Genomic DNA, 21,115 nt, shown 5'->3' on the forward strand with positions numbered 1-21,115 from the left:
TTACAGCTGAAGAACTAGAAGACCAGAGCAATTAAGTGACTTACTTGGAGTTGCCCAGGAAGGGTTGGAGATGCTACTGAATCCAGGTAATATGAAAAGCTTGTGTTCCTAGCTACTCACTATTTTGCTGTCATCCTAGTTAGAAGCAGCAGGAATTAAGGCTCAATAGGAAGAAAGCACCTGAGAGAAGGCACAATCCATATATCATGACCATAAGTAGAAGAAAAACATTGCAAATGAGAGTACAGTGAGACACAGGGACTTTGGACCCAGGAGCCCCAGTCAGTAGATTGCCCTCCCAGGGCAGAGTTTGTGTCTCTGTCATTTTGCATCTAACACAAAGCCGGACACTGAGTCGAACGAGGCTGAATAGCGTTGTCTTTGAAGGAAGGATGTGCTCATTTGTCATTGTCCACAAAGTGTTGGTGACAGTGCTGCTTACCCAGCAAGCACTGGCAGCCCCAGAAGGCGTGGCTGGAGGGGAGAGGGCATGTTAGAGAGCTGTCAGTATTAGTTTTTGAGGCATGTTTATTTGCAGAGGCTTCCTCCACCCTCTCCTGGTCTTGGTTACCAATCCTCATTAAAGCCCAGTGATGTCAGCCTCTCCACCCCAAAGCTGAGACAGAAACAATGCTGCCACAAAAAGGCTGGCCTCCTGCAGGTAGGATAGGGCCTTGCTCCCAGCCTCTTGGCTTGACATGGTTCCTGCATTCTTGGTCCTTTCCACATGGACAGCTTTTGGATGGACACTGAGTAGGCAGCCTCCTGCCAAGACCTTGACCAGGCTTGACTGATGGAGGAAGGGGACACACTGGCCACAGCACAACTTTGCGGGTTCATGGGTCTTTGCACTGCCCTTGTGTATCTCAACCACCTGCTTTGTAAATTTATTTTGAAACTATTGCCAGAATGGAGTGGAAAGTTGAGGCCATCCGTTCCCCAACTACAGGTTTCCCAACCACGCTGAAGGAGAGGGCTTGGGAGAGGTACATAAAGTAGGGTGAGCTGGCAGAAAACAGAGCCTGTACAATAGCTGGGGAGCCAGATGTTCACTTTCACAGCTCTCCTGTAAAACTGGCAGGGCAGATATAGATTAGAACGAAGCACAAACTCCATTTAAAGTGCATTACAGCTCAGGAACTGGCTCCCCCGGGCAGGAGAAGGGAGGGAGGGGCACAGAGGCCACATCAGTCTCCTTCCTTATCTAGGGCCACATGTCTCTCTCCTAGCTTTGTGAAGGGTGATTTACACCCCTGGCCGGAATGACTCTCTTTCTGGGCTGATTACATCTGCAAATGCCCCCCAGAGGCCACAGCAGGATGGCCATGTTCAGAAGCAGCAGCCAATAAATCTGAGAGGTTTATATTGCAGTCCACAATACCCTGCCTCTGGCCTGCTGCCAGGACTCGGTGGAAGCCAGGAGCAGCGGAAAATCCAGGGGTTAGGGGATGGAGCCCCAGCCTCCTCTCATCATGCTTATTTCCCTCCAGGCTCTGCTTGCTTCTCATACTTCCAAGCCATTCTGGCAGTTGGTGGGAATCGGCTCAAGCCCAACAGACCCCTTTATCCTTGTGGGGATACATACGGGATTTGGGGACACAACCTGTTTACCTAGCTTGACCCTGATAGACTAGCTCACTCTGAAACTCTGATCTGAAAATGATGGGGTTCCTAAATAGTCTCCAGACATCTTCTTTAGTGTCTTTGGCCCAGGAAAGTCCCTGCGCTCGCTCTCTCTCTCTCTCTCTCTCTCTCTCTCTCTCTCTCTCTGTGTGAGTGTGTGTGTGTGTGTGTGTGTGTGTGTGTGTGTGTTGAGGGTGAGGGGTCCCTATGTTTCCTGGTGATACCAGAGAAAATGAATTTTAGAGCAGTCAAGTCTGGTGAAGCTCCCGGGGTCTCACCCCTCACCCGGGTCATGCTTCTTTCATTAAAGTAGTTTCACCAGCTTTGCAGAATCTTGATTTTAATAACCACCGTAGACTCTTACACTTATACAGTAAAGGACAAATGAGATCAAAGATGCAGATTCTAAGAGAAAAAAAATACTCAAATTCAAACACTCCAATGATAGTTCAAGTTTGTTACAAGATTTCATTTGTTGTGGTTGCTCTTCCTCGGGGAGAGGGGTCCGGAAGGTGAGAAAGGCGGCTTATTTTGGGGAACTATTGGACCCCGGGACGGCTAGGGTCCCGCGGTAGCTCCCCAGCCTTGCTAAAGGCGGCGGGCTGCAGGCGCAGGTGGGCACACTGGGTGCCACCTCCTCCCGCTGTGCCCGTCTGGAGCAGAAGGCGGCGAGGTGCGGCCGCGCGCTCCAGAGTTGGAGGGCGGCGCCCGGGACCCTGGTGGGAGCTCGGCCGTGCGGTGCAGTGGGCGGGAGGCGGCGCCGGCCCGAGAGCCCAGAGGGCGGAACTCGAGCTCCGACTGCCAGAGGACGGTGTGGGCAGGCGCAGGCAGAGTTCCCTGGGGGTGGAGACGGGCACCCTACCAGCCATGGTGCGCGCCCCGAGCCCGCCGTCGCCGCTACCCGTGGTCCCGCTGCTGCTGCTGCTGCTGCTGCTGCTGCTGTCGCTGCTGCTTGGAACCGGTGAGTGTTGCCTCCGGGCGCGAGGTCGGACCTGCCGGGACTGGAGGTGCAGGTGGAGGTGAGCGTGGAGGCGGAGCCCGGAGGGGAGTGGGAATGACCGGGACTTCTGTCCCTCCCGTCCCGGGACCTAAAGGAGGAAGCCTAGCGTGCCAGGAAGGGGCTGCGTTCCGTGCCCGATCCTGGATCTGTCCCTCGAGTGCCAGGAACGCCCGGACATCCGAGGGTCTCCGCTTTCCCGGTTCCCCTCTTCCCTCCTGGCGGTGCATGTACCCGGTCCCAGAGCATCCGGCAGCCGGGCCGCTAGGAGACAGCAGCTCTCAGAAGCAGGATTCTCATTTGCTCCAGTGACTTTCAGTTCCTCTACCCCTGCAACTTTTCCTTCCCTATGAAGAAAGACAGAGAAGAAAGTTGTTAGCATTGTCACAAACTAGGGCTGTACCTGCCCAGAACTCAACCCCAGCACCCTAGGGTCCTAGAAAAACTCCCTCCTGAGCAGAGGCCTCTCCCCCACCAGCCACCCAGCAGGGTACTACCTTGCCCTGTGGACGACTAGTCCACAGCGGGTGTAGTGCAAGCCTGGTTTTAGAACCAAACCCATCCCCTGAGGAAGAACAGTCTGAGAGCCAGCAGCTCTGGAAAAATGCCCATAGCTTTGGGCACTGATAGGTGCATAGAATTGCATACTGCAGCTTCTGCCGGAGCCGGAGTGAAGGGAATCCCGGGGTAGAGATTGCACACGCTACCCTGCACGCTTTCTTTCACAAGACGGTACTACAGAAATGCAGTTGTGGAGCAAGTGTAGTGGTGCATATCTGTAAGCTGGAGGATCGAGGCAAGCTGGAGGCCAGTCTGGGCTACATAGTGAGTTCAAGGCCATAACAAGACCCCGTTTCAAGGAAAAAACAAAAATCAAAGAAAGACAATTGTGACTGTGAGACAGATATGGAAGAAAAGAGGGATAGGACTGGTCTGTCCAGACTGGCTCCAACAGTAAGTCTGGGCAGCAAAATACCAATCTGATCGTGGTGTCACACACCAACACGAATGCGTGGCTGCATGTCAGGCCCGGAGTCCACCCTGAACTCCTCCTCGGTGAGCTCACTGAGTAAGGTAGAGTGAGGGACAGGTGTATTTTCTTTCTTTTTTCTATACCGGGGATCGAACTCGGGTCTTTGTGCTTGTGAGGCAGGTGCCGGAACCAATGAGCTAAATCCACGGCCTGACGGGTGTATTTTCTATTTGCCTCAGTAATACTTGTCAGCAGTGGCTTCTGGTTGAGTAGCTGCAAAATCAATTAAGGATTCCATGCCCTGAAGCACAACCTAACACCTATTTCATATACTCACCCTCTGATGAACCAAGAAGTAAATCAAGTCGGGAAGCCAGGCTGCTGACTAATTACTGGAGAAAACAAAAGGCGGTGGCAGTATGAAGGAGAAAGGGACATACGTAATGTAGGCAAAGTACAAATTGGAAAAGATGGGGCTTGTCAGAAGGGGGCAAGCTTGCAAACTAAGTTCCAGGTGGTACGTTGTTTTGTTTTGTTTTTTGTGGCACTGGGGACCTTGTCCTTGTGAGGCAGGCACGGTGCCACTGAGCTAAATCCCTGGCCCCTCCAGGTGTTAACAACATTGTGAGAACGTGGGCTTGTGTTCTGTATTTCAAGAGAAATGGGAAATCTATAGTTTGTTGTTGTTGTTTTGTTTTTTGGTACCAGGGATTGAACTCGGGTCCTTGGGGTTGCAAGGCAGGCGGTGGAACCACTGAGCTAAATCCCTGGCCCTGTTTTTTTTTGTTTTGAGACGTGGTCTTCCTTTGTAGTTTAGGCTAGACTTGAATTCACTATGTAACCCAGTTGCTTCTCTGCCTTTTGGCTATGATCAAGTGCACTGTGTAGCCCAGGCTGGCTTCAAATTCACATCAATCCTTGTACCTCAGCCTCCTTAGTGCTGGGATTATAGATATGTACCACCACATGGAAATTCAGTTTTATGTAAAATCTTTTAGCTCTCTCTTTCTCTCTTTTTTTTTTTTTTTTTTTTTTTTTTTTTTTTTTTTTTTTGAGACAGGGTCTTGCTATGTAGCTCAGGCTGGCCTTGACCTCACTATGTAACCCAGGCTGGTCTCCATCTCTTGGCAGTCCTCCTGCCTAGCCTTCTGAGTGCTGGGATTACAGATGTGCTCCACCACACCCAGTTTAAATCTTTTAGTTTTTAAATGTTAGACATAATTACAACTTTAAGAAAATACTGTTTTAGCTGGGTGTGGTGGCACACACCTATAATCCTAGCACTGGGGAGGCTGAGGCAGGAGGATTGCTGTGAGTTCCAGACCAGCCTGGGCTGCATTGTGAGACCCTCTCAAAAAACAAAACAAAAACAACAACAAAAGAAAATACTGTTTTAGCTGGCCAAGGTGGCACATGCCTGCAGTCTCAGCACTCTGAGAGGCAGAGGCAGGTAGATCCCAAGTTCAAGCACAGCCTGGTCAATTTAGTAACTTAGTGATTTAAAAAATAGTTTACACCAGGTGTGTTGGCACCTGTCTGTATTCCCACACCTTAGAAGTCTGAGGCAGGAGGATCACCATGACTTCTAGGCCAGCCGGAGCTACATAGTGAGACTCTTCAATCCTCAGTATGAAAACCAAACCAAAACAACAACAACAAAACTTTTAGTACCTGGTGTGGTAGCACATGCCTAGTTTTAACACTCAAGATGTAGAGGAGGGAGGATCACAAGTTTGAGGACAGCCTGGGCTGCATAGGGAGTCCCTGTCTCAAAGTAATAAGCATCCCCACCTTTTTATGTAAAACTTGGTTAAGGTGGGCGGTGAGGTACATGTTAGTAGTAGAGCACTTCCTTAACATGCACAAGGCCCTAGGTTTGATCCATAGCACAAAAACTGAAGGAAGAAAATACTGTGTCAATTAAAGGAAACATCTGTGCACTGAATCAATTTGTGACCTTTGTCCTGGATCAAGCCTGTTTCATGGTCTAGGAGACAAAAGTTCAACCCTGCTGTGACACATTTCACACGCCCCCCTCCAAGGTCTTCTTGGTTGGGCCGAGACCCTCCCAGATGTACCGTTGTTCACACTTGGTGAACTGTCAACTAAGAGATTTTCGAAGCTTTCTTTTGAAAATCATTGTGACTCAATATTTAGTTCAGTTAAATATTTACTTAGTCTAGAGACAACTGTAAGTCTTGAACCTGCTATGCTCCTTTCAGCAACCACTTACTGGGAACTGACTTGCAGTGACAGCTTAATCTTTTTTAGTTTTTCTCAGCCTGTTTAAATCCATTTTCCCATTTTTGTGAAAATTTTAAAATCTCATTCCTTCCTTAAATATCATTTTAAATTTCAAAAACTTTTTAAAAAACTCGTTCCAGGGTCGGGGGATTTGGCTCAGTGGTGCTGCCACCTGCCTCGAAAGTGCAAAGTCCCGGGTTTGATCCCCTGTACCCCGCCCCCAAAAAGAAAATCAAAAAACTCATTCCATATATAAAGTTATCAAACAAACCTTTTATTTGCTTTTTTTTTTTTAACATTGCTGGGGATTGGGGTCTAAAGCTCCACATGCTGGGCACCCACCAATGAGTGTCCCCCATACTTTTTTGGGGGGTTGAGATATGGTCTTACTGTGCTGCCCAGGCTGACCTCACACTAGAATCGAGTGATCTTCCATTCTCAGCCTCCTAAGTATCGGGGACTACATGTGTGCACCAACACTGGGCTTAAATATACTTTTTTTTTCTTTTTTTGTACCAGGGATCAAACTCAGGCCCTTGCACTTGTGAGGCGGGTGGTGGAACCACTGAGCTAAATCCCCAGCCCTAAATATACATTTTTTGAACTACACCTTTCCTAAAGAAATTCTGATATATAGCCAGGCATAGGGGGGTTACTCCTGTAATCCTAATGTTTTGGGGTAGTTCCTTTAAAAATGGCTCACCAAACAAAAGTATTTCAGGTCCTTTTGTCACGAACAAAGAATTGGTTGAGAAAAGCCAAAAGTCTATTTGAAAAAATGAGGGGTGAAGAGGTAATGGAAAACTGGCTCTGCAGAGCAAACTTGGGCCAAACAGAAGAGGAAAAGAGAAAAAGAGCAACAGTTAAACTACTCCTTGGGTCTGAGAGACCCAGGATGGGCCATGGTGAGGAGTCAGGATAGTGGGCTCCCCCTGGCGTCTGGTCTCCTTTATGCCCCCCACATTTCATGGGAGCCCAGGAGAAGTTCCACATAGGAGGTCCTGAGAATCATTTGGCTTTGCCCAGGGGTCTTGAAATTGACAGGCCCCACCCACTTCTCAGCCAGTTTTGTCGCCCTATCTCCTGTACCACCAGCACTGAGGAAAGAGGAGGATCTCCAGGAGTTCTAGGCCAGCTTGAAATACATAAGGAGCTCTGTCTCTAGGTAGGTAGGTAGACTGATTAACAGCTGCCATACTGTGGCATATTGGAGACTGAAGCAAAAGGGAAAATTACCGAGTCTGTCTTTTGTTGAGGGGAATACTAGGGTTTTTGTACTGGGCTACCTCCCTAGGCTTTTTGAAAAAAAATTGTGATTGATAAAAAAATTGTAGGGGCTGGGGATTTAGCTCAGTGGTGCCGCTGCCTGCCTTGCAAGCTCAAGATCCCAAGAGTCGATCCTCAGTACCCAAAAAGAAAAAAAAATTTGTGATTGAGAATCTCACTAAATTACTGAATTACTAGGCTGAGCTCCAACTTACGATCTTCTTGCTTCAGCCTCCTGAAGTGCTGGGATCACAGGCATATGCCAGCGCTGGCTTGATTCTGTTATTATATATTCACCAGATATGATGTTAGATCTCAAACTTTAGGGAGCATCCAAATCTGCAGTGAACTCACTGCAATTCAGATTCCCAGGCTTTATCACCAGACCCTGATTAAGTAGGTCTCGAAGACCTGCCTCTTAGGTGACCCAGTTGATTATGTGATTGGAAACAGAAGAGCTCTGTGTTCCCTCCTGATTTTTCAGCTCTTAGGCTATAGGCAGAGGCAAAGGGCCCACAGAAGTTGTGGAGGTAGCTCACCAAATGGCCCTGTCATTCCTTTGTACCTTAAGAATTCACAGTGAGCAAGCATGGATGAGGCCCTAGAGATAAAGAGATAAGATGAAATGGGAGTCTACTGGGAGAAATAGTTTTTAAAGATCAAGTGAAAAATCAACTGGTGAGAAGCGCTCTGCAAAGAACTGGAGTAATAACGTGCCATCGACTGGAGGTAACTCTCCATTTGTTGATTGGGGAAGTCCTTTCTGAGATTTTAACCTGAAATCTCAATTTCCAAAAGGGGCCAGCTCTGAGATGATGGGGAAGAGTATTCCAAGCAGAAATAAAAGCAGGGCAGCCTGGCGTGGTGGTGCACGCCTGTAGTCCCAGCACTCAGGAGGCTGAGTCAGGAGAATCAGGAGTTCAAAGCCAACCTGGGCTGCATAGTGAGTTCAAGGCCAGCCTGAACTGCAGAGCAGGACTGTGTCGCCCCCCTCCAAAAAAAAAGCAGAAAGAAAGGCAGGCAAGCTAGGACAAAAGCCCTGAGTTGGACACAGGCTTGTGTTGCTCAGTAACAACTACAACGAAGGTCAGTGTGGCAGCAAAGAAGTAGAAAAGGGAGAAAAGAGTAGGAGGTGAAGTTAGCAAGGTGGACAGGGACCAAGTCTTCTAAGGTTTTATAAATTAGCATTTTTTTCAGTACTGGGGATCAAACTCAAGGCCTTCATACTGAGCTATATTCCTAGCACATTTTTTATTTTGAGACAGGGTCTCACTAAGTTGCCTAGGCTGGGTTTGAACTTCTTTTTTGATATCAGGGTTTGAACTCTAGTCCTTTCACCTGTGAGGCAGGTGGTGGAACCACTGAGCTAAACTCCCAGCCTGAAGCCAGGCGTAGTAGCACACGCCTGTAATCCCAGCACATGAGAGGCTGAGGCAGGAGGATGGCTGTGAGTTCGAGACCAGCCTGGGCTACATAGTGAGTTCCAGGTCAGTTTCAACTACATAGGGAGACCCTATCTCAAAAAAACCATAAATAAATAAGTAAGTAAAATAAATTCCCAGCCTGGGTTTGAACTTCTTAATCCTCCTGCCTTGGCCTCTCAGTGTGCTGGGGTCACAGCTATGTGCCACCATGCCCAGCATGGAAAGGAAATTTTAGCCTAAGCTGTTGGAGATGACCACACACGTCAATCAGCAGTAGAATTATGCAATATTCACACTACAGAATGCTATGCAGCAATTAAAATAAGTTACATATAACTACACTTACCAGTATGGATGAATTACATAAACATGATATTCAACAAAAGAAGCCAAGACACAAGCCAGGCATGGTGGCACATGCCCGTAATCCCAGCACTTGCAAGGCTGAGGCAAGAGAATCACCACAAGCCTGGGCTAAACAATGAATTCAAGGCCAGCCTAAACTACATATTGAGACCCTGTCTCAAAAACCAAACAAACAAGCCAAGACACATACAAAAAACACATTTTATGATTGAAACACAGCCCAAACTAGGCTCTCCTGTTAGAAATTGAGGCTTCTGGATGACGAGTACTCTTCTGCTCCTCCCTCTGGGTTCTGATTGAACAGATGTATTCAGTTTGTAAGATGCGCTGACTTTGATTCATGGGCTCTTCAATAAAAAGTGTACTTCAATAAAGTATATTACTACAAGGGCTGGGGATTTAGCTCAGTGGTGCCGCCGCCTGCCTCGCAAACACAAGGACCTGAGTTCAATCCCCGGTACCCAAAAAGACAAAAACATAAAGTATATTACTAAGAAGCCCATAAAAATATGCTCTCCGTCCCTCCGGGGGGGGGGGACGCAAGTGTAAAGCCCAGTGAGATACCACTTCACGTCCACGAGGGTGGCTATCATGAAATCAAAACTGGGAGGAGCGGCAACAAGAGTTGGCCAATGTATGGAGAAGCTAGCATCTCTGTACGTACGTAAAATGGCGTGGGTTCTGTGGAAGACGATCAGCTGCTCCTCAGAAAGCTAAACCTAGACTAGTGCTATTGACCCAGCAATAGGAATCTGCTCGGGAGAGTTGCGAACAGGTGTGGAAACAGATACTCAAACAGGAGTGTTCTTGGAAAGTTATTCAGAGTCAACAAAGAGTGGAAACAACTCCAAAGCTGTCAGCTAACAAATGAATCAACAAAATGTGGCATCCATACCAGAAAATATTAATCGGTAGAAAGGAATGAGGAACCGATACAAGCTATATTCTGAATGAACCTCAAAAGCAATGTGCTGGACTGGGGATTTAGCTCAGTGGTTTTGCCACCTGCCTTGCAAGCGCAGGGTCCCGCAGTTCAATCCTTGGTACCAAAAAAAAAAAGCAACATGCTAGGTGGAAGAAGCCAGAAACGAGAAACAAAGATCTCCTGCAGTGATATTATTCCATTCTGTGAAATGTCTAGTATAGCTAAATCCAGAGACGGAAAGATTAGTGGTTGCCGGAGGCCCAGGGGAAGGAAGATAGGAGTGGTTGCTTAATGGGTGTGGGTTACTTGCAGGATGATAGTGTTCTAAATGCCACTTAATTGTGCACTTTAAGAAAGTTAATTTTATATTGTGTAGATTTTACCTCAATAAAAAATTTCCAATTTAAAAAGATGTGATCATGCATGGTGGGTGTATCCCTGTAAATCCAGCATTTAGGAGGCTGAGGCAGGAGGATCATAAATTTGGGGCCAGCCTGGACTACAGAGCAAGACCCTGTATCAATCAATCAGCGCCTTTTGTACTACTCTAAGATTTTTATGTTTTGTTTGATTTTGATTTTGAGACAGAGGCTCACTACATAGTTCAGGCTGACCTTGAATTCACTATGTAGCCCAAGCTGGCCTCAAAATCATGGCAATCCTCCTGCCTCAGCCTTGAGGGTGTTGGGATTACAGATGTGCACCATCACGCCTAGCTTGTGCTGAGCTGAAATTTTTGCAAGTTTTTGCCGGAAATCTCCCCTCCCTACTCACCACTTGGTTTGCCAGAGCCTCACCCCCTCTGCCCTCCACAGGGGAACCTTTTCCCACAGAGAGCTGGCTCTTGAACAGCTGTGTCCAGGCCAGGAGGAAGTGCCAGGCCAATCCCACATGCAAGGCCGCCTATCAGCACTTGGGTTCCTGTGCCTCTGGGCTGAACACCCCCATGCCCTCCGGGAAGCCTGCTGCCCGAGAAGACTGCCTAGAGGCAGCCCAGCAGCTGCGGAACAGCTCCCTGATGGGCTGCTCGTGCCCCAGGCGCATGAAGAACCAAGCTGCCTGCCTGAACATCTACTGGACAGTTCACCCTGCCCGCAGCCTTGGTGAGAAAGGGCCCTGTCCCAGACGGATGGGGCTGGGAAGACGGCCTTGGGGTTAGTTTGTAATCCTTCAGGATATGGAATGCATGGTAGATTCCAAAGAGAATGAGACTTAAGGTCTGTGTGGTCAGGGAGAGAGGGAGGGAAGAATCCGCGGGATCCTTCCAGCCCCTGAATGCTGCCCTCTTGCCTCCTCTCATCTTAGCTGCCTCTTGGCAGTGCTCGGAACCAGGCAGGAGCCCAAATGGGAGTTCTGGGAACAGAGAAGGATGGAGAGAATACGTGGCAAAGTTTGAGGCCAGCACAGACGACATAGTGAGTTCAAGGACAGCCTAAATTATATAGGGAGACCTTGTCTCAAAAAACAAAACAAGGGACCAGGGATTTAGCCCAGTGGTTCCACCACCTGCCTCTCAAGCACAAGGTCCCAAGTTCGATCACTGGTACCAAAAAAAACCCCAAAACAACAAGGGTAGGGATGTAGCTCAGTGGCACCACGCCTGCCTGGCAAGCACAAGGTCCTGAGTTCAACCCCCAGTACTGAAGGAAAAAAAAAAAAAAAACACAAAAAAATCTGGCCCAAGGATTTAGCTCAGTGGTGCCACTCCTGCCTCACAAGTACAAGGTCCTGATTTCGAAACCTGGTACTGGAAAAAAACAAAACAAAAAAGTAAACATATGTAATCTTACAGGGAGGGCAAGAATACTTGAAAACAGTAATACAGTCTACCATGATTCATCACTTCATCAAAATATATATTACACCCGCCCACTTGCCAAGGACGATGCTCCAAAAGCTCTAGCCAAACAGCATCAAGCTTCAGGTCTAGGATCTCATGGCAGCTTCTGTATGGAGTATGCACGTGGATACGCTTGATCTGGAAACCTGTTTGTTTTTGTTTATTGGTACCCGGGATCAAGCAGGCAGTAGAACCACTAAGCTAAATCAGCAGCCCACTGATCTGGAAACCTGTGAACTGAAAAGACCTGCCTCCCAGCCTCCTGAGGATGACCACACACTTGCAGGAGGCAGAGGAATGGCAGGCACTCGGAGAGCACTGATTCACATCGATTTTTTTTTTCTCTCTCTCTTCCTTCCTTCCTTTTTCTTTTCTTTCTTTCTTTCTTTCTTTCTACTTATTTACTTAGTGATTCAGGGTCTCACTATGTAGTGCAGGCTGGCCTTAAACTCACTGTGTAGCCCAGACTGGCCTTGAACTCCTAGTGATCCCCCTGCCTCAGCCTACCAGGTGCTGAGATCTTAGACCCATCCTGATTCCCAGCAGTCCTGAAATCCTTCTAGGCAGCAGTTGTGAGGACCTTCTTCTCTAGGAATAGGGATTGTTCTTTACTAGGGCCCTGACTTTGCTCTATGGGACTAATATAGCTGCCCTATCTGTTATTCCCAGGCCCTCTGGGAGGTCCTTATTTTTTTTCATTATTCTCTTTGGCCACATTTGATTTTTTTTTTTTTCTTTTGGTACCAGGAATCAAACTTGGGTCCTTGTGCTTATGAGGCAGGTGCCAAAACCACCGAGCTAAATCCCCAGCATCTTTGGCTACATTTGAAAAGGGAGTTGGAGAGGAGAGGATAACCTCCTTAGAGACTGAGGGGCATTCTTAGCCGCTTCCTGTCTGAGGACCAGGGCATTTTAAGTCTCAAATAGTCACAAGTCACAGTCTTTTCATCCAGACTGGTAGCTCTTAGAAGTACAGCTCTCTCAAGACATAATTGCTTTTTGTTTGTTTGTTTTGGTAGCAGGGATTGAACTTGGGACCTTGCACTTGCGAGGCAGGCGGTGGAACCACTGAGCTAAATCCCCAGCCCCATAATTGCTTTTTACATCTTCGTTCCTGACCTCTTGTGTTCCAGTAGCCTTTCCCACAATTCAAGTCAGGTATCTCTTTCTAGACCCGAAGAGGAGGCCTTTGCTGGACCAGGCCTCGGTGGGAAAGTCACTATCTCAGTCTTTTTCCCCCACCTATATCTGTCCAACTGGCAGGATTTATTGGGTACCGTTTTAATCAATTGAGAGATCTCCAAAAAGGACGTGATGGCCATATGTTTGATTGGATCTTTTCCCCAGGGCTGAGTTGTAATCAGCCTTATCCCTCAGAGCATTTTTCAGTTTTATCTTTTACCATTTGATATGAGAAACAGTTCCATGTTTTAATTCTTTAAATCCTGGAAATTCTGGATTCTTTTTCTGGTTCCTGCCTACTTGTAAAATGTACCCCCTGCCAAAATCTTTTTTTCTCCTGAGTCAAGAGTTTTGCTATGTTGCCCAGTCTAAACTCTTGGGCTCAATCAATTCTCCTGCCTCAGCTTCCTGAGTAGCTGGCACTACTGGCATATACCACTATATCCAGCTAAACTGGCCTTTTTATTTCCCAAGCCTCAGCCTTTCTTCCTGTCTGTCTTTCTTGTTATCTTGGCAATCTGCATCTTTTTTTTTTTTTTTTTTTTTTTTTGGTACCGGGAATCAAACTCAGGTCCTTGTGCTTGCGAGGCAGGCAGCAGAACCACTGAGCTAAATCTCTGACCCGCTTTTTCTTTCTTTCTTTCTTTCTTTTTCTTTCTTTCCTTCCTTCCTTCCTTTCTTTCTTTTTCTTTTCTTTCTTTCTTTCTTCAAAATCTTGCTGCTGAGTCACTAAGTTGCCCAGGCTGAGCTTGACTTTGCGTTCCTCCAGCGTCAGTCTCCCAGAGTGCTGGGATGACAGGGCGCTCCACTACGCCTGGCTCCAGCTTTCCTTGTTTGGCTTATGTGAGCTTCAGCGAGTAATTTGGCCTCTCTCATCCCCAGGTGCCTAGATGAAAGGAGGCTGTGCGCTTGTGTGCATCCTGAACCATAGTGCCCACCAGATGGTATAGCTTCTATAATTTACTCTTTGGGCCCCGCCTATACCTTTATGGCTTAGGGTTTTTATCCTCTGCACAGCTCAAAGCTAGGTAGGCAGTCTCAGCCTCTCTGCTCTGCCCACCTCGGTCCTCAGCGTTCCGTGCCCCCTACCTTGTTTCTAGGTGACTACGAGCTGGATGTCTCCCCGTACGAAGACACAGTAACCAGCAAACCCTGGAGAATGAATCTCAGCGAGTTGAACATACTGAAACCAGGTGCAGAGGGCTGGGCTGTGGGTGAGGGTGGCCAGCGAACGCAGGCTGGGGCTCAGGAGGAGACCATCCTGCCTGCGGGGGACACAGCCCTGGGTCAGGGCCGACAGCGGGGCGGTGTCCATGTCTGCTCTCCCAGGAGTCATCGGAAAGCAGCAGTTATTAGGGGAGCATTTGAGGAGAGCCCATTAGGGCTCCGGATCCCCACAAGGGGAGGGCAGGCATGACAGCAGTCTCAGAAAAATGTACTGAAATGGAGTATTAATGCATAGTCAAGCAGCCAGGAAAGTTGTTTTTGTTTTTTTTGTCCCTAAAGACTAGAAAATTGCTTGTTTTTAGCCGTTCAAATGGAATGGGTGAGGTGCTGGGCAGAGTAAATAGTGAGAGTGTGACTCGGGGTGGCGGCGAGCCATCGGGCTGGCAAGAACTTGATGCTCTTTTTTTTTTTGGTACCGGAGATCGCACTCGGAACCTTGCACTTGCGAGGCAGGCAGCGGCTTTTTGTTTTTTTATATTTAAGTAGAACAGTGACTTGAGAAAGCAGCACACAATTTTTTTGAGAAATACAAGTTTCCTTGTGTAGTCAGTTCTATATATTAGAATTAGAACTTTGAGGAAAAAACAGACATTTAGATGGCTGTGGGGGTGCACTCCTGTGTCTTAGCACCTAGGAGGCTGAGGCAGGAGGATCAAAGAAAGTTCAAGTCTGGCCTGGGCTGCATAGTTCAAGCCCAGCCTGAACCACAGAGTGAGGCCCTGTCTCAAAAAACAAAAGAAAACCAACCAAAACGTTTTAACAATAGGATCCAAAAGGCTTCCAGTACCGCCTGTCGCCCATCGTTTGTGGGTGGAGGAAAGCCCTGGATTAGATGCGGCCTTATTCAAGACAGCCTTCCCTTTCCTCCTACTCCCTTCCGGCCTTTTCCAGTCAGGGCTTCTCCAGGGCTCCTAGGAAGCCTGAGCTGCCGCTGTGTGGAGAGGATGGGGCTGGTGGCTCAGTGCCTCTCTTCCCACAGACTCCAACACCTGCCTCAAGTTCGCGATGCTGTGCCTCCTCAATGACAAGTGTGACCGGCTGCGCAACGCCTATGGGGTGGCGTGCTCGGGGAGCCACTGCCAGCGCCAAGTCTGCCTGCAGCAGCTGCGCGCCTTCTTTGAGAAGGCGGAGCAGCCCCTCGTGCAGGGCCTGCTGCTGTGCCCATGCCTGCCCGCTGACCGCGACTGTGGGGAGCGCAGGCGCAACACCATCGGCCCCAGCTGCGCGCTGCCCTCGCCGGCCCCCAACTGCCTGGACCTGCAGCGCCTCTGCGTTGGCGACCTGCTGTGCAGGTGCGCAGTGCCTCCGCCAGGGTGGAAGGGAGCAGTACTTGCCCCTCCGTCCGCCTTCTTCATGGTTTGGGTCTGACCCTCAGGCATCTGTGAACTCACTGGCTGGTTCTCCTTGGATATTTTGGTAAAACTTAAAAAAAAAATTATTTTTATTTTGGCTATTTTATTTAGGTAGTGGCACATGAACCGATAATTCCAGCACTGTGGGTTGCCGAGGCAGGAAGATCTCCAATTCGAGGCCAGCCTGGGCAGCTTAGCCATTTAGCAAGACCCTGTCTCAAAATAAGTAAAATCGTCTAAGGGCTGGGGAGGCAGCTCAGTGCAAAGGCCAAGTACCTCCCTCAAGCCCCTCAAAAAAGTACAGATAAAATTTCAGCCAGGTGTAATGGATGCTTGTGATCCCAGCACTCAGGAGGCTGAGGCAGGAAAACACCCACAAGTTCGAGGCCAACCTGAGCTACACAGTTCAAGAGGAGCCTAAACCACAAAGAAACCCTGTCTCAAAAAACAAAAGAAAAATAAACAAGGGGCGGGGAATTTAGCTCAGTGGTGTTGCTGCCTTCCCTGCAAGTGGTGGCACACACCTGTAATCCCAGCACTCGGGAGGCTGAGGCAGGAGGATCACTGTGAGTTCGAGACCAGCCTGGGCTACATAATGAGTTCCAGGTCAGTCTCAACTACACAGTGAGACCCTGTCTCAAAAAAACCAAAACAAATAAACAACAAAAAAAGAAAAAAACAAACAAACATACAAAAAAACCCTCAGAAAATATAAAAATGTATAAAAATATCACTCCTTACCTGGAGATAACCTACCATATTTTGCTGAGCATTTCCTTTTAGTCATTTTTCTATTCAGACACCAAAAGTAGATATTCTGAGGACATATTTGTGTCTTGGGTTTTTTCATTTTTGTTCAGTATAGTGGTAAGACAGGCTTTTAAATGTGTTAGCTTTCTGCTGCTGTGAAAAACGCCTGACAGGAACAATTTAGAGGAACAGTCTCTATTCAGTCATGGTTAGCTGGCTCCATTGCTTGCTTTTATTTATTTATTTATGACTCTTTGAGATACGGTCTCACTATGTAGCTGAAGCTGGCCTCAGACTCACAGTGGTCCTCCTACCACAGCCTCTCACGTGCTGGAATTGCAGTGTGCCAACACACCCGGCTTCCATTGCTTTCAGACTTGTGATAAGGCAGAAATATCATGGTGGAAGGGTGTGGCGGTGAGGAGCTGCTCATCTCATGGCAGCCAGGAGAGGATGTTGGGGACTAGGGTTTACTCCCTTCAAGTCGGCCCACTTCCGGTTTCTGTCATCTCCTAATAATACCACGGAACTGGGAGCTCATCAGGAAGACATCAGAGCTCTTATAATCCAGTCTCCTCCCAAAGCCCATCAGGAACTAAGCCTTCAGCACCGTGAGCCTTGGGGGGGTGGATTTTGGTCCCAGGTACGCTATGAAGTAGAATGGATGTGGATTTAAGTCCTGGGTCTGTGTAATGTTGAGCACGTTGCTTAGCCTAAACTTTTATCATTTAACTCAGGGTTCTATTTAGTTCCCTGCAAAAACTGGGATAACAATACAGATTCCTGGGATTCTGGGACAGAATTAAATTACTTGTGTGGATTGCTTAGCTTACTGGGGCAGAGTAAGTGCTAGATAAATAGTGGTGCTTATTTTGTGATTTGTTGTCCTTTAAGAACTTGTTTTTTCCTGGACACAGTAGCACAGCCCTGTAATCCCAGCTACACCCTTGGTTTGTATTTTATTTTCTATTTTTCATAGGGCTGGGGAACCACTGAGCTATACCACAACCCCAAGAATTTTTTTTTTTTTTTTTTGGTTTTTTACAGTCTCATTGTATAGTTCAGGCTGGCCTTGAACTCACGTATAGCTAAAAGCTAACATCAAACTCATAGTGATCCTCCTGTCTCAGCCTCCTAAGTGCTGGAGCTGTAGGTATGTGTCACCAGATTTTGACTTTTAAAATCCTGCACTGTGACCCACTAATGGGTGCCCCATACTTTCATCATTCTAATATTGGATGTTTAGGTTGTTTCCTTTGTTGCTATACATAATGCTGCAATAATTATCATTCTTGTTCCTTTTCATCCCCCCCCCAGTATTAGGGATTGAATGCAAGGAATGTCTTGCCATTTACATATTTATTTATTTATTTATTATTTTGAGCCTTTTCTTTTTTTCTTTCTTTTTTCCAGTACTGGGGATTGAGCTCAGGACTTTGTGCTTGGCAGGCAGGCACTGAGCTACATGCCAGACCCTTATTTTTGGTCTTTTGAGACAGGGTCTCGCTGTGTGGTACAGCTGACCTTGAACTCACAGTGTAGTCAAGGCTGGCCTCAGACTCACAGCAGTCTTCCTGCCTCAGCCCCCTGAGCAATAAGATTACAGACTTGCACTACCATGCCTGGTCTTCTCTATTTTATAGTCAAGGAAACAGGTGAAGAAAAAGAAAAAGGAAATGGGTGACAGGATCTGCCCGCCATGTCCATCTGGGGTTGTGGAGCCCAGATGCAGGGTGATGTGTGCGGGGTGGTGGTGACAGTACATTTGATTGTGATGGGCTGGCTCACCGAGGAGGCCCTGGGAGGGGTGTGATGGCTGAGGGGATGGACAGCGAGGGTGAAGGCTTCAGGCCACACCTTCATTGGGGACTCTTGAAATTTCTGTTCTTCCAGATCACGCCTGGCAGACTTCCAGACCCACTGCCACCCCAGGGGCATCCTGGGGACTTGTGCAACAGAGCAGTTCCGATGTCTGCACGCGTACCTGGGGATGATCGGTGAGGCTCGTGTGCAGAGGCCCAAGGAGGAGAGGGCAGTGGAGACCGCGCCCGGGTGCTGTGGTCCTGAGACGGCTGGGCAGGGTGGGAGCTGAAGTCAGGGTCTACCTCGACCTTGACAGCCCCTTCTGCGCTCCACCCACAGGCACTGCCATGACCCCCAACTTCGTCAGCAACGTCAACACGAGTGTGGCCTTGAGCTGCACCTGCCGAGGCAGTGGCAACCTGCAGGAGGAGTGTGAGCAGCTGCAGAGGTCCTTCTCCAGTAACGCCTGCCTCGGTATGTGCACCGCTCATCAACCAGGGTCAGCGGGTCAGCCAGAGGGTGAGGAGGGGCTGACTCCGTGGCCAGCGGGGCCACCATCTCCTTCAGACCGAGCAACCCTCTTCTTGGAATGGGCTTCCAGCTTCCTAGCCCAGGGCTTTCTTCCTCTTCTGCCTCCTGAGTGACCCCCCCCAGGCTGCCTGTTCAACCTGTCTGGGCTCAGGGACAGCTCCAGCTTGAGTAGCAAGCAAGCAGAAGGAGGGAGTATTCTCTTCTTCCCAACTCACACGTACCTGCTCCTTTACAACCCCCACAGTATCCCCGTTTTCCTGTCCTGGGAGTCCTAGAAATCTCCTGATGAGCAGATATAGTGGCACACGCCTGTAATCCTAGCACTTGGAGGCTGAGGCAGGAGGGTCACTGCAAGTTCAAGGCCAGCCTGGGCTACACAGTGAGTTCAAGGCCAGCCTGAGCTCCATAACGAGACCCTGTCTCCAGGGGGGAAAAAAAGAAACAAGAAAAAGAAATTTCTTGCCACCATACCCTTCCAACCTGTTTTCTGCCCTCTGTTCAGAGGGGGCCATTGCAGCTAAGATGCGTGTCCACAAGCAGCTCTTCTTCCCGGACCTCGTAGCCCCTGTCCCTCCTGTGATGGAGCACCAGGTAGGGCCTCCTCTCTTACGGGGCCAGCTAGAGAAACCCCAGCCAAACAGACCAGGGATGGGGTGGGTAGGGGGCCACTTCCTGTTTCTACAAATACTAGGGATGACTAAGGGACCCCCCAGGGGAAGGGGCCAGTCTTGCTTGAGGCTGAGGTATTGAAGAGGGGCGATGGTTTCCTAAATTGACTGTTCCGTTTCTTCCGCAGAATAAGAACTCTGACCTGAGACCACAGCCCTGGGTTCCCTTTCTTTTCTCCTGCACACTTCCTTTGATTCTATGCTGTAGCCTCTGGTAGCTGCACTTCCCCGGGGACCTTTTTCCCCTCTACAGCACCCAGCCCGGCCTGCAGCCTTCGAGGGGAGCTGGAAGGTACATACACAGCGTGGCGCCCTGTTCCGCACGTCTGGCCCACTCCAGATGAGGTCCTGGCAGCAGCTGTGGGATGGGGCCTCCAGGTCTTCACCGGCGGGTTCTCCTTCCCTCACCCTTAACCCTACTTCTCCTCCTTAGGACTTGGGGACCTTTAACCATATCTTCTGGGGGTGGCCAGCTCCACCGAGCTCTCTCCTGGCACCTCCCTCTGGCTCTGCAGGATCTCCCGAGTCTAGCACGTCAGTCGTTCTCTGTGGCAGTCTCTAGGTTGGCAGGGTTGGCAGTTACAAGGCAGCCTATAAGACCTTCCCTTAGAACAAAGCTTCTGTAGGTAAGGAAGGGAAGAAGAGTGTAGCGGGGAGGGGGAAAGAAAAGAAGCAAGACATGTCATGTACAGGTACAAATTCCCTAGATGAATGTGATCGTTCTGTGCATCTAAAAGGTACTGATAAATGTTTTGCCTCCCCGCAAAAAAGACCTTCCTTTGTGCCCCTGCCCGCTCCTGTGAGTGGAGGATAGGAGCCCATTGCCCTCTTCTGCTCTGTCAGAGTCCTAGAGGTCGTTTGGGCGTCAGGAGCAGAAGACTTTGGGCCTTGCTGTATTTCTACTTCTGTCCCAAATTTGCCCTGAATTCTTGGATCATAATTAAACATTTGGACCTAAGCCTCTGCTCTTTTTTCATTTTCTCAGATTGTGAATTTTTGCAAAATGAGGGGTGTTATAGATGTAAGGGCAAGGTCAGGTGATTAGGAGACACAGCCATCCTACCACCAACTGCTATGTGACTTCAGGAGTCTCCTCACCTCTGTGTGCTTTATGTGGATTTGGAGGAAATAACTGCATCAGTGGGCCTATAGGCCTGGTATCTGTCCAGCTCTGTCTGTCCCTGGGATCTGCCAAGACAGCAAGCAGACTTTAGTCGACCACAGCCTTTACTGAGCACCTGCTCCTGATCACAATGGGGCCAGAGGAAAGCAGAGACTAGTCCTCCCTCTCAGGGAATTTAAAACCCTGTCAGAATAATGAAAACACCTGTCCAGGCAAAGTAGTTGGAAGAATATATTTATAGTTGTTAGGCATGTTGGCGTATATCTTCAACCCCGGCTTCTTGGGAGGCTCGGTCAGGAGGACTAAATAATTTGAGGCCAGCCTAGGCAACTTAGCAAGACCTGGTCTCAAAATAAAAATTTAAAAAGGGATGCAGGCCGGGCATAGTGGCACATGCCTGTGATCTCAGCACTCGGGAGGCTGAAACAGGAGGATTACCCAGAGTTTGAGGACAGTCTGGTCTACATAGTGAGTTCAAGGCATCCTGAACTACATAGCAAGACCTTGTCTCAAAAATTAAATAAAATAGATTAAAAGTAAATAAAATAAAATGGGCTAGGGATATAGCCCAGTGGTAAAGCCTGTTTCTAGCATGAGCTGGGTTCTAGATTCAAAAAACAGTGCTGAAGGCTGGGGATTTAGTTCAGTGGCACTGCACCTGCCTCGAAAACATAAGATCCTCAGTTTGATTCCCAGTAACACACACACACACACACACACACACACACACACACACACACACACACACACAAGCAGTGCTGCAAAAAAAATGCATGTGTAGGGCTGTGGGTAGTTTGTCTATTCGTTCCCTCTATAAATGA

General features: G+C 48.5%; 1 protein-coding gene across 2 annotated transcripts; it reads left to right on the forward strand.

The window, feature by feature from the left end:
* Positions 1 to 55: 55 nt before the first annotated feature.
* Gfra3 (GDNF family receptor alpha 3) lies at positions 56 to 20,119 on the forward strand. 2 transcript variants are annotated; one of them, XM_033767298.1, is made up of 8 exons: positions 56 to 86; positions 10,634 to 10,921; positions 13,941 to 14,033; positions 15,047 to 15,359; positions 18,063 to 18,166; positions 18,312 to 18,446; positions 19,006 to 19,094; positions 19,300 to 20,119. In XM_033767298.1, the coding sequence occupies exons 1-8, from the start codon at positions 71 to 73 to the stop codon at positions 19,387 to 19,389; spliced, it is 1,128 nt and encodes a 375-aa protein (XP_033623189.1). In that variant the 5' UTR covers positions 56 to 70; the 3' UTR covers positions 19,390 to 20,119. The 2 variants fall into 2 exon arrangements, with proteins under 2 accessions (XP_033623189.1, XP_010612079.1); XM_010613777.3 differs by lacking the exon at positions 56 to 86 and adding an exon at positions 2,098 to 2,584.
* The last annotated feature ends 996 nt before the right edge of the window (positions 20,120 to 21,115 follow it).

This window comes from Fukomys damarensis, unplaced genomic scaffold, assembly GCF_012274545.1.
Source record: "Fukomys damarensis isolate Sample0158 unplaced genomic scaffold, DMR_v1.0_HiC HiC_scaffold_3, whole genome shotgun sequence".
Taxonomy (NCBI): Eukaryota; Metazoa; Chordata; class Mammalia; order Rodentia; family Bathyergidae; genus Fukomys; species Fukomys damarensis.